The 12,493-nt window shown below is 45.4% G+C and overlaps 2 protein-coding genes across 12 annotated transcripts in view; one reads left to right on the top strand and one right to left on the bottom strand.

The window, feature by feature from the left end:
• The window catches only part of LOC142771998 (uncharacterized), a 371,379-nt gene that overhangs the window by 266,434 nt on the left and 92,452 nt on the right, over nt 1–12,493 (bottom strand). The gene's annotated exons all lie outside the window — the stretch shown is intronic.
• The window catches only part of LOC142772000 (uncharacterized), a 101,415-nt gene that overhangs the window by 29,463 nt on the left and 59,459 nt on the right, over nt 1–12,493 (top strand). Inside the window, exon 4 of one of the 2 annotated variants that reach the window (XM_075874071.1) lies at nt 11,883–11,966. In XM_075874071.1, coding sequence (XP_075730186.1) covers nt 11,883–11,966 — 84 coding nt within the window. The remainder of the gene's footprint in view (nt 1–11,882; nt 11,967–12,493) is intronic. The other variant, XM_075874072.1, reaches the window with a different exon arrangement.

Here is a 12,493-nt window from a genome sequence, read left to right on the forward strand (position 1 = left end):
GCCTGAGAAACGCGGGGCACGTCTAAACTTGCTTGCCATTCTGTGTGCGACCTTCCGATTTGTTGCTATCGCATTCAATGCTTCACCTTTGCGAGAAAGCTGTGACTTTTTTAGGAATCGCTATAACAAAAAAGTGAATGGTGTGTTCGTAGTGATTGATTGATAACACTTATACGCACGGAGCACATTTCCAGCACGGAAAATGTGCGACCGTCAGTGACCTGGATGAGTGGTATTGTGGGTGGCGTCAAATATTTCCTAAGGCGGCAGCGAAGTTCTGAATTCATCACTGATATGTGGGCTCCTGAGTCCACAAGTGCAACAATGGGTGTGTCGTCCACTTCAACGTCAGTGAGGTTGCGTCGAGTCAGCAGCATGGTCAGAAGATTTGGCGAGAAAGTGACCAATGCAGCATCACCTCCGAGAGCTACATCATTTAGTTTTGCTGCGGCAAGTAGTCAGTCGGTGACGTTGATCGGCGAAATTGGGGTGAGCGAGACGACCGGCGATGAGAGATTGGTGAACGGGACTGGTGAGCATGCGGAGATGCAGAACGACGGCGATATTGTGGCATAAAAGGAACGTCTTCACTGGTGGCCTGAGATGATTGCCAGTAAGGTTTGAAAGCGTCCATGATCCCTTTCTGGGCGATGGGTGTACTCATAGAATTCTTGATGCCAGTTCCACCGAGTGTTACAATGGTGGGACACGTGTGCGATAAGGCGGCAGTTGAAACAAATCGGACGATCTTCAGCAGTCCTCCAATTGGCTGGATTGCGAGAGCGCACCGGAAGGTTTTGGCTTTGGGCATACAAAACAGGGGTCGACGACGGTCCATCGGCTGAGAGGGAGCTGTGGTGCACTCGGAGGCCAGTCCGGCATGGGAAAGCCCTTGTCGCACAATGACATGTACACGTGGCACCATCTGAGGGCTAGAATCAGAGGCACGTGAGCACGTGGACGCAGGAGACAGAGCTCCAAGCTCACGTCTGATGATCTTGGTCACATGTTCTGCAGTTAACGGCGTGTGTAGTGCAGGCCCGTCTTCACACGACCAGCTTGCTGGTGTGTTTGGTAGTCGAGTGAAATGGTGGGCGATACGTCGACGTTTTGCGGCCTCAAAACGCTGGCAATCCTAAATGATGCCATCGACCGTGTTGCAGTCCTTGCATATGAGATGGTTGAACGCATCATGTGCAATGCCTTCGAATATCTGGGCTACTTTCTGGGTTTCGTCCATGCTATTGTCTGCTTTTCGGTAAAGGGCAAGCACGTCCTGTATGTAAGTCTCGTTGGACTCTGCTGCCGTTTGCGCTTGAGATGCCAACTGCTTCTTGGCCGCTGCCTTTTTACCCACAGGCTTGCCGAAAAAGGTGCCCATCTTTTCCTTGCACGCATCTCAGCTTCCAATTTCATCTTCATGGTTCTCGAACCACACTCTTGCTGTTCCTTTCAAGTAGATTTGGATTTTGGCCAACATAAGAGTTTGATCCCAGCGGTAATTCTTACTTGTAGGTTCGTAGAAAGGCAACCATTCTTCAATGTCGACATCATCAGTGCCACAGAACGTGCCAGGATCCTTTAGCTGCGAAAGGACAACAGTTGTTGATAAAGCCGGCTCGGCGGGAGCGGGTTCCTGGTTTGCCAAGGTTGAAAAATCCAAAAGTCGGGCACTGCGGAGCTCTGTTATATTCTGTTGTACCCCACACCACCACAAAATGTCAAGGGGCTGAGAGAATGAATCAAATAAACAGATTTACGAAATATGCCGGGAGAGTCAGAGGCAGCTGTGGCCAAGATGGAGGTACATCAGCAACAACAACACTAGCGCTATCGCATTCATCGTCTTTGTCGTCTACCAGATGGTCTCTCATTGCCGATGTCGTGTAACAATATGATTATGAGAGGTGCCGTAGGGGAGAGCTCCAGAAATTTGTGCCACCGGTGTTTCTTTAATGTGCGCCCAAGTTTGAGCCCATCGTCCTACAGAACTTTTGCCACCATCAAAAGTTCAGCCGTCACTACAAGGATTCGATCACGCGATCTCCTCGTCAGGTCATGAGATCGACAGATCTTAGCCTCTACACCACCGTGGTGGGGCTGTATTCACAGAGGTTGTTGAGTGTTTATTGTGCCTTGTTTTGCCACCAACGCGAACGAACTAATTTTGATGCAAATAATTGTGAAGCAACGTAAAAATGACAAGCCTCTGGAAACTTGCAGCGTGCCTCTCCAGCAGAAGAAACGCACGAAATGAGCCTACACATGACGAGCTTGCACTAACATCAGTCCGTGAGGAGATACGTGATCACGGCAAGGTAAATACTCGTTGCTAAGACATAAGAAGAGCCCCGCATGGTGGTCTAGTGGCTAAGGTACTCGGCTGCTGACCCGCAGGTCGCGGGTTCGAATCCCGGCTGCGGCGGCTGCATTTTCGATGGAGGCGGAAATGTTGTAGGCCCATGAGCTCAGATTTGGGTGCACGTTAAAGAACCCCAGGTGGTCAAAATTTCCGGAGTCCTCCATTACGGCGTCTCTCATAAACATATGGTGGTTTTGGGACGTTAAACCTCACATATCAATCAATCAAAGACATAAGAAGATATTGCGCGAGGGTGAAAACATGTTTATAATGCAAATATTGACGTTGGGGTTAGCGATAAAGGATCGGTACGAAACATGTTTCGATAGTAAACACCATTCTGAAGTTCTGTAAATCCGTTTCCCCACTACAGTAAGCAACGCTGACAAAGTTACATCATCTGCGGGTCGAAGGCTGATAAGTCGATGTATAGCTGCGTGGAGTCTCACGTTGACAGCAAGGATAGGCCAGACGTGCTTGGAACCCAGTTTAATCATTGTGAAAGGAAATCGTCTTGGGGCCAATGGTATGCCCGGGTCTTGCATGAGCACGAATTCCAGCTCAAGGAACCGCTGCCGGCTGCTCGAAGAACATTTAGGGTGAACAACTCATGAGCGGACAGCAGGCAGCGGTCTGCATTGGGAACAGGACCCGACGAGCGCTTCGGCCTGCGACTGCTTTTCAGTCACGTTCTCCAACCTACTTCTTTCTCCGCTTCTCTTCCTCCCTTCGGCTTGGCTTCCCCGTGCCGATTTCTTCTTTCAGCCTGTCTTGCCGCCATCTTCATCGACGCACCACAAAGCACAAAACCATAACCACCGCACACCGCACGAAAGTACTGCGCACAACATGACTAAAGCCCCTCTTTTCGAAAGTTTTTTTCTACAAAAAACTGTTCAAAGTGCGGTAAAGACAGAAGTTACGACAAAACCTTGCCTACAAATGATTGCCGTCTATTACGCTACATCTGTATACTCAAGTCCGCAAGCTGCCCCGCCGCGGTGGTCTAGTGGCTAAGGTACTCGGCTGCTGACTTGCAGGTCGCGGGTTCGAATCCCGGCTGCGGTGGCTGCAGTTCTGATGGAGGCGGAAATGTTGTAGGTCCGTGTACTCAGATTTGGGTGCACGTTAAAGAACCCCAGGTGGTCGAAATTTCTGGAGCCCTCCACTACGGCGTCTCTCATAATCATATGGTGGTTTTGGGACGTTAAATCCCACATATCAATCAATCAATCATCAATTAAGTCCGCAAGCTATAAGAGGTCCACACTATCAGCGATATTGTTAGCTATTCCATGTGCAACCTGTACCTATATGCAACATTATCGTTTTCTGAACTTACATCTTCCATTCGGCAGAGGCCAACGTTGTCCTCGTTGAGCTAGTGTACCACTTTTTACACCCTGACTGATATTAAATGAAAAGAGGGGAGTGTCGGACCACATGCTCTGGTTGTGCCCTGCCAACGTGGGTACAGAATTTTCTGACCAGTCCTCCTGGGACTCCGCCCTTCGAAGCACAGAGCTCATCGCCCAGCTCAAGGCTGTCCAGAGGGCCCGGGCCGTCGCCGAGAGACTCTGTCTACCGGTCCCGACCTGGGTGGAGCCGCCGGATTGATGGCGGGGCTTTCGGCACCGCTTTCTTTCCTCTCAGGACCTTAATAAAGTTCATACTCACTCACTCACTCGGGTTGTCCTTCCAGCATGACGACGTCTGAAGTAGTCTGAGTCGCGACCCGATCACCAACTCGAAGTTGCCTTCTTCGAAAGATCCTAGCAGAACACTTCTGAACATTTTGGGGTCGAGAAAGAGTTACGTGTGCTACCTTGAAAGTTTTTTAAAGACGTGCCTTTACATCAAGCAAACGATCATGTGTAGTCCGTACGTCTTTTAGAGGTTTTCCTCTTCTTTTCGGCTAAAATACTCCTGAGTGATGGTACACAGAGAAAGACTCTGTTTACCGCGCACAACATCACACTGCCACAGCTCGACACCTAAAATTCGCTGTTCGAACAGACAGAAAGGCGCATAAAACCAACGCACAGGTATACACAAGACGAGCACGACCAGCCGCCATAAGTAAGACTTTCTAGTGTGTGAGCAGGGTTGTTTTTCATAAGCAGGGCCGTGGCAGCAGTCTAAGTGACCTTTGATCTCTCCCAAATTGTAATTCTGATCAACGCGCGCATAAGAGACAACGCTCCTGGTCGGTGGCGCCTGCGGAAACGCGACCTTCACAGCACAACGATTGCAATGAACGCTAGCTCGTTGCGCCATTTCGCTACTTAGTACGAGAACGCACTGAAGTTGCGAAGCTCCGAGTACCACTAAACATTTACCCCGCCGCGGTGGTCTAGTGGCTAAGGTACTCGGCTGCTGACCCGCAGGGCGCGGGTTCGAATCCCGGCTGTGGCGGCTGCATTTCCGATGGAGGCGGAAATGTTGTAGGCCCGTGTGCTCAGATTTGGGTGCACGTTAAAGAACCCCAGGTGGTCTAAATTTCCGGAGCCCTCCACTACGGCGTCTCTCATAATCATATAGTGGTTTTGGGACGTTAAACCCCACATATCAATCAAATCACTAAACATTGCATGGTGTGTTTAAATGGCGTGAACCACGGTTACGCCACTGATGGAGCTCAGGTGGGCTTTAGCATAAAACATTATACTGCTAAAAACTAACAGGGGCCTAGCTCAATCGGCTGTGCTAAGATATACGGGGAGTTAGCTAACGACGGAAAGGCTAACGAATGAGCTGACGTGAATCAAGTACCAGCCGATTAGTGACGACTCACTCCTGGAGCTTACAGGCCTGTTCCGGAGCGCCAGCTGTGCGCTGTTTGACGTCACTGCTCCTTGCGCTTGCGCAGCACAGCTTTTGTACGTACATAAAAAACCACTCCTGCTCAGCCAACCTAGAAAAAGCTGCAAAATTTGTGCGCATGCAGCCTAATGTGCTTTATTTCATACTCACCTTGAAACAATCCACAAGCACGCATTCGTAACCCAGAAAAAACGTGCTTGTTTCTTTACAGTGCATAATGAGCTAATTTGGGCGACGGTTCTGCCCATGCATGTATCGCAAAGAAGTGACTCGGCAATACTTCAACAAAAAACTATAGGGAGATTTTTTCGAAATGCATCTTAGTTTATCGTACCAGCTAGTTCATTAGTTTTTTGTCCTAGGCGTACGGTACAAATCGTATACTCAATTAGGCAATGTTGAGCGAGGCTCATTTATTGAGTACCCGTGATTTCACACTGTCGTGCTCAATAATGGCCATGGCCACACCTCAAACTGAGAAATACTCACCAAACTTTTTTCGGAAGACTCATTAATAGAAGTGGCTTTGAATGGCTGGCCTACTCATGCACTCTCGACAGGAAAGCACTTCAGTTACTAAGAGGTGTTCAAGTGAACTTATACGATGGTCACAGTCACTTAAAAGTCTCTTGAACAAAACGAGATCTTCTAAGTAAAAGTTTCGCCCATTGACGCACGACAGCGAGCGTTTTATGACGTAGCGGTCTTACCTATAAATAGCATTCGGCCATGTGTTCGATGGCCGCAGCAAAGAAGTGTCGAAACCAGTAGGTGCCAGAATTGTTCTGCGCGCCCAGATAAACGTGGTGAGTGACGCTGTGTTGATGTTGCGCACGATGAGCTACGCGTTGTTGGTGTTATCGAAGTCGTTTGGCGTAGAGGATTTCTCTGAATACTTTCAGCAGTGGTGTTCAAAAAACCGCCTTTAAGTCGAGGATTTTTCACTTGACGTCGAACGCACCGAGAGTGAAAACGACACAGAACTATTTGCTGCGAACTCATGAGCAGCGAGTTTCACGTCACGTTCCCTCGTGCGTTGATGTTTTTTTTTTCCTTTTTTTCACGCTTATATGTCCCTTAGATTGTATTTTTGCATAATTTTCTTCAGCGAACTCAAAATAAAATCGTACTTTTTTTCTTGTGCATTGCATGTAGCGCAACCAAATACAATGAACATTACGGAGTACTGCATGCCGCAACACACTTGATCGAGCTAGACGGCCGAAGCAAAATGGTTAAAGCAATGAAACGTGCAGTCAACACTACAGTCCATCCATTTCTGCTGAATTCTCTAGCACTTCACCGTTACCGTACAAGCGACGCTGTTGTTCAATGAATTTTCAAAATTTCGACGTTGCGATAAGCGCACACTTGTATTATTTTCGATATCTTTGCTGAGATTGTGCAGCTGGAATCTGCAACATTCTAGTGTGGTTAATTGCGCACTGTGAAAGTCGTATCATGACTGTGAAATAAGCGATCCCTATTGGGAAGTTATTGTTTTCCGTAGTTACTTGCTTACAGCGCATATAATGATGGTGGCGTAGTATCTTTGCAAACCATCGCTACGTTAAACAATCTGTCCCATGCAGACGAGATGACGCGCTGCTCACTAGTGGCCTACTACTACCGCGAATTCATCAGGTAGGCTCGGCATGAATGATCTCTGAGTTGCGTTCCCTTCATACGTAAACTTTAGTTCGCGCATTTTTCTGTAGCACGCCCAACATTACGCAAGGCATCGTTGATGCACGGTCAATCAGCTGACATCACCATCCTTCGCTTTGCGGAGAGAATCGAGGTAGCGACCATTATGCCGTTCTTATCGTTTGGGAAAATATTTTTCTCAGTATGCATCCGTTCCACGATCAAGAGTACATCCGATGAAAGTGGCATGGCCTATACGGCCGTGCGTGCTATCTTTTCCTATGCAAGTTCACGGTTTGGCTCGTCCTCCCACAGCCATCTTCGATTGCACTGTGCACCGCCTGTAGGTCGTGGGCACTGCGAACGGCTTAAAATGCAGGCTAGTTGGTTCATAATCTTAAAACTTGGAAGTACAATATCAACGAAGACAGGGAGAAACACCAATAGACAGGTCAGGGCCCTGTTGCGCTTTGTCCGGCCTATATGTGTCTCTTATTGTCCTCATTAATTAGTGCTTTCAAGTTTTAGGCGTATTAGAAGTGTCAGTCAGCTTTGTTTGTTCACTGACAACGAAAGGCTGTTTTGTCATCGTTTTTAAACGGTGCCGCATGGCTGTGGTTGGTAGGCCACGCAAGCTTGTGTGTTTACTATACGGCACAGCATGACTGTGCTAACATTTTGTGTAGGCTAAAAATAATGGGCTTTTGTTTCCGTCACTGTACGATGGCAGCGCCAATACTGCGCTTGGCTGGCTATGATGGCCCTGTCTTGGCATCATTGTGTGACGGTGGTAGCAATATTGTGTTGTGGCTGGCGTTATGAACAATTCTTACCAATCGTATTGGCTGGCTCTGCCGAATTCGCTTTTGAAGTGGCGAAACTAGGCCTTCATTGGGCCATTGTTTGCCTATGTGTAAATAATATTAGGCCAATGTTCTGTGCTGCTTAGTAGTGTTTCCTAAGCAGCGCTGAAATGGCAACGCTACGTGTAAAAAAGCCCTGTGCTATTAATGTGGTGTTGCATACTTCGGCAGACGTCTACTTCGGTTCACCAGTAGCACATGTGCGCTGCCATAGATTTTTCCACGCTATAATTACATTCCTTTTAAAAATGCTTTCCTTTGGGAAATATCAGGCTATACAGAACGACACGCGACCAATACACTGCTGGCATGTGGTGGAGGGACGAACATATGGTGTGCATAATTGAAAATTTTGTTGAAGCGCACTAAAAAACAGACAGATAGAAGAGGCTGACACGGATAGCGCTGGCTCTCACAACTAAAGGTTTATTATTCAGAAAAAAAGTATTTAAAGCGGATACATGATCTTTCGTGCATGTGCGTCAGAACAGGATGCAACAAAAACCACTCTTGTCACGATTACAAAAAAATTGTACATATTATGTATTAATTGTTATATTTTACAAGTACTAGGTGTTGAGATACGCGTACTTTTTATCATGCAGCACAATCGTAGCTTTGCTAACACAGTGATGTCCTCTCTTTCGGTTCTAGTAAGATTCCACTATCTCACGTGTAAGCTAATCCTTGTGAAGAAATAATATTTCTGTTTCTTACAACACAGGATGACATCCGCAGTTTTTTACAGTGATCTGCAAGATGTCTGTTACCTGATGCCTTAACAGATGCGTGATGTTCTCTAAGGCGGTCGTTCATGCATCTTCCTGACTAGCCTGTGTAGACTTTTTCACAAGGGCGTCATACATACTACTCCTTTTAGCGCTTCACGAACATGTTCACAAACAGGCAGGCGCCGGACGACCACTGCGTGGATGTTATTGCTTCAACTAGAGGCGTTCTTAAGACTCAAGATAGACTCTAACCCGTCTGTCAATTTCTGCTTCAGAATTAGTTGCGCTTAGCTGTGGCAGAAAAAGAAGGCGTTTTTTTGTAATTCTGGATAGAGGGGCGTTCAAGAAAGCAGGAATGTCATAAAAACAGCGCAGTCTCTCCTAAATGATATAAATTTATATGATCGGGCATCTCAGGTGAAAAATTGCGAGAAAACTCGAGTTTGAGGTGTTCTTTTCAATCAAGACCCACAAGTCCGGCTTACCGTTCAGGGCCATTGTTTATGAGAGGGATGCATGGCAAAAAGTGGTGTCTAGTTATTTGCAGAGAAACTTGGAAGGCCTTACTGTGGATGATCCCTATCACCTGAAAAATTCAATGCAATCGGCAGTTTTTTTTCAGAGTGTAATCCTTGTCATAGCTATGCCTTCAGAATTGGCATTCAAGATTTGTTCTACTCCATAACTCACGAGAAAATGACGGCGTCCGTAAATAGGACTGCATTACAATCCAAAATGACGAAATTAAATTTAGCGAAAAAACCTGTGTCAACGTAGAGTCATTCCTGGAGCTGCTGTGATTTTGTCTAAGGACTACTTTTGTTTCATGAGAAAATAAGTCTTTCATTCAGCGATCCGGAATATGTATAGGCTCATCAGTAGCGCCTATTCTTAGTGAAATATTTTTAATTAAACTTGACAGGGGAATCGAGCAGCACACTTCTGGAATTGTTAAACATGTCTTCAGGTATGTGGATGACTTCCTGTTATTCACAGACGGCATTGATCTTTCCCGAGAGGTGTTGAATGTGTTGAAAGTGTTTAAAAGTAGCATAGGCCTTGAGTTCACTACCGAGCAGCCTAAAAATAATGAGTTGCTAATCTTGGATTTAAAGTGGCAACTTGGTTGGAAACCCAATTGCTGGTGTTATCAACCAATAAGTGCTAAGCCAGTGCTAGATTACGCGTCTGGGCACTCCAAGATGGCAAAGAGGGGGAAAGTGAAGTCTTGTGTTATGTCAGCTTTGCCGAAATTGTGCGGGCATCTAATCAATGAAAGTTTCAGGAGTCAGGTGTAAAAATTGCAGAAAGCGGTTTACAGGAAACAGTTAATTTTCTCAGTGTGCATGGTCCTAGCCTGAGAAATAAGGGCAAAAAACAAAAGTAAAGTTCGGAGACAAAAAGCGAGGGAAAATGGCTGTCATTTAATACGTGCACAAGTTGGCACACAACTTAAAGCACGTTGGAAATGGATACACCATTGACGTTAGGTGTTTTGGAAAAAACGAAACTAGCAAGCTTGCGCCCACGCCTTAATAAGCCCGTATGTCCAAAAGTTAGCTCCATAAAGCGCAGTAACATGTTCGTGAAGTGCTTAAAGGGACTATTATATATGACGCCCTTTTCTTGTGGAAAAGTCTACATAGGTGAGTCAGGAAGATGCGTGAACGACCGCGTTAGAGAACATCACGCATCTGTTAAGGCATCAGGTAACAGTCACCTTGCGGATGACTGCAAAAACTGCGGATGTTATCTCGTGTTTAAAGCAACAGAAATATTATTTCGACACAAGGACCAGCTTACACGTGAGATAGTGGAATCTTACCATATCCGAAAGAAGGGACATCACTGTGTTAGCCAAGCTACTATTGTGCTGCATGATAAAGAGTACACGTATCTCGACACCTAGTACTTGTAAAATATAACAAATAATACATAATAAGTAAAGTTTTTCGTAATCCTGACAAGAGTGGTTGTTGTTGCACCCTGTTCTGATGCACATGCACGAAAGACCATGTTTCTGCTTTAAATAGTTATTTTTTCTCAATAATAAACCTTCAGTTGTGAGAGCAAGTGCTGTCCTTGTCAGCCTCTTCAGTCCGTCCGTTTTTTAGTGCCCTTCAACAAAAATTTCAGTTATGAACGTTATTCAACTAGCCAAACTTGCCATCTTGATGCAATATAGCGTGCCATGCAGTGATATGGCGGTAACATGAAATCTGTTCGATCAATCTACAATTGAATTAATTGTACCAGGAATAAATGGTCAGAGAAAAGAATCACGAGAGGTGACGCATGAGACCAGGGCTCATGTAACCAGGGCTCACGTTATACGGCTGGTAGACCACTGTGGTCTTTCGACATTTTCAGAGACGCGCGCAGATATGGGGCCAATTTTTTTCCTTCGCTGGCTCACAATAAACAAAGCTCTAAACACTGAACTACCAACTCGCAAAGAGAGACGATGCACCTGCGGTCTTGCGAGACAGCGCCGACGCTGGCATTGTGCAAGCAACCTCGGCTAGTTAGTTCTTCACAAGGAAAAAAATGAAATTTCACCGTTCTGCGGTTCGCAATATATATAGGCTATTTTACGCATGGATTTCAGTGTCAACACGTGTTTCTGTTAACATTCCTCTTTTGTATTTGCCAACTAAGCAGAGAGTGTGTTTCTGCATACTGTGTTTCATGCCCTTGTTATTTTATGTCACGATATGCAAGAACAAGAAAACATTGACTTAAGAGGCCAAGATGGCGGTTCCTAGGTGTCCTACGGCAAATAGTCTATAGGCGTAGATTGCGGACCTCTAATGCATGGCCGGTATGCCATTTGTCTTGTGTTTAGTTGAACAGAAAGAATTTGCAGTGTACGTGCTACATAAAAACTCCATGCAATCTGCAGCTCTATATCTTGGTTTTACACTAGTTGAGTGTTAGTGCCCTTCTTTAATGCTTATTGTTTATTTAATACGCTGATATAGATGATGCTATTCTGATAAACTTACTTGCCTCGAATCGGTTTACATGCCTAAAACATAAGCGCATCGATTTGCTCTGATTTCATGGCAGGTGAGTGAATGGTTAATCAAAAAGACGTTGTTATAATGTTTCCGTGATTATAAGGTATGAGGCCGCCATCGGTGAACGGCAAAATAATTCACAATACTTTCTGCAAGAAATAAAGTTTATTATTCAACGGTTGAAGCTCTGAGCACTTATGTTGTCTATTGAGCATTAACGGCTCAACTCTCTAACCTCGTAATCTATATTTCTCTTTGCTAAAACAACAACTTTGTGTCTACTGAAACACAACTGCAAACATCCCGGTTACACCTTACGATTCGTAATCTTCAAAAACGTTACAGTAAGCGGCATTCCTATGTCATTTTTGCTATGTATAGATATACCAAAGAATATTTCACAAGTGCTCATTATCTACTTTGTTTCCTTTTTCAGACACCTTCAGCAGAGTTGAAAGACTGCTGTTCTTGTCACGTGACCACTCATGCGCTGTTATTAAGGTCGAGTCACTTACAGATTGTACGTGCTTTCAATTGGTTCTTACTCTGTAGACAGAGATTTTACTATCCACTAAAATCACTTACAGCTCAAAAAGAGCTACAAGCTTCATGTACAGCATTACACTGCCACGATGAGAAAATCTGAGTAGGCTTTCCATCCACTAACATTGCCTCATTCGTGTGACATCTATCCCTTTTCGTGTAGCTGGTTCGTCCTTACATACAGACGTCGCTTCTTGGTATAGAGTATGACACTGCTTTTAAACACAAAACTAGCTGTTTAGGAAGGAAGAACGAATCCTTATGTTTCGAAAAGTGTGGCACTAGCATTCGCAAATAACAATTATTATTGCAATTAGTGCAATGCGTGCGATTAGTGTAACTACTCTTGCCAATGTGTAGTTCGAAAAAAAACCACCTTGCAGGAGTCTTATTGACAGGTGATGTAAAAGCGTCCCTGGGTTATGTGGGTGAAACTTGTATATACTGCAAGGTCGTAAGCAAACATTAAAATCCTTGAGCTCGTAAACTGTGTTATTTCGTCCA

This window comes from Rhipicephalus microplus, chromosome 9 (assembly GCF_043290135.1).
Source record: "Rhipicephalus microplus isolate Deutch F79 chromosome 9, USDA_Rmic, whole genome shotgun sequence".
NCBI lineage: Eukaryota > Metazoa > Arthropoda > Arachnida > Ixodida > Ixodidae > Rhipicephalus > Rhipicephalus microplus.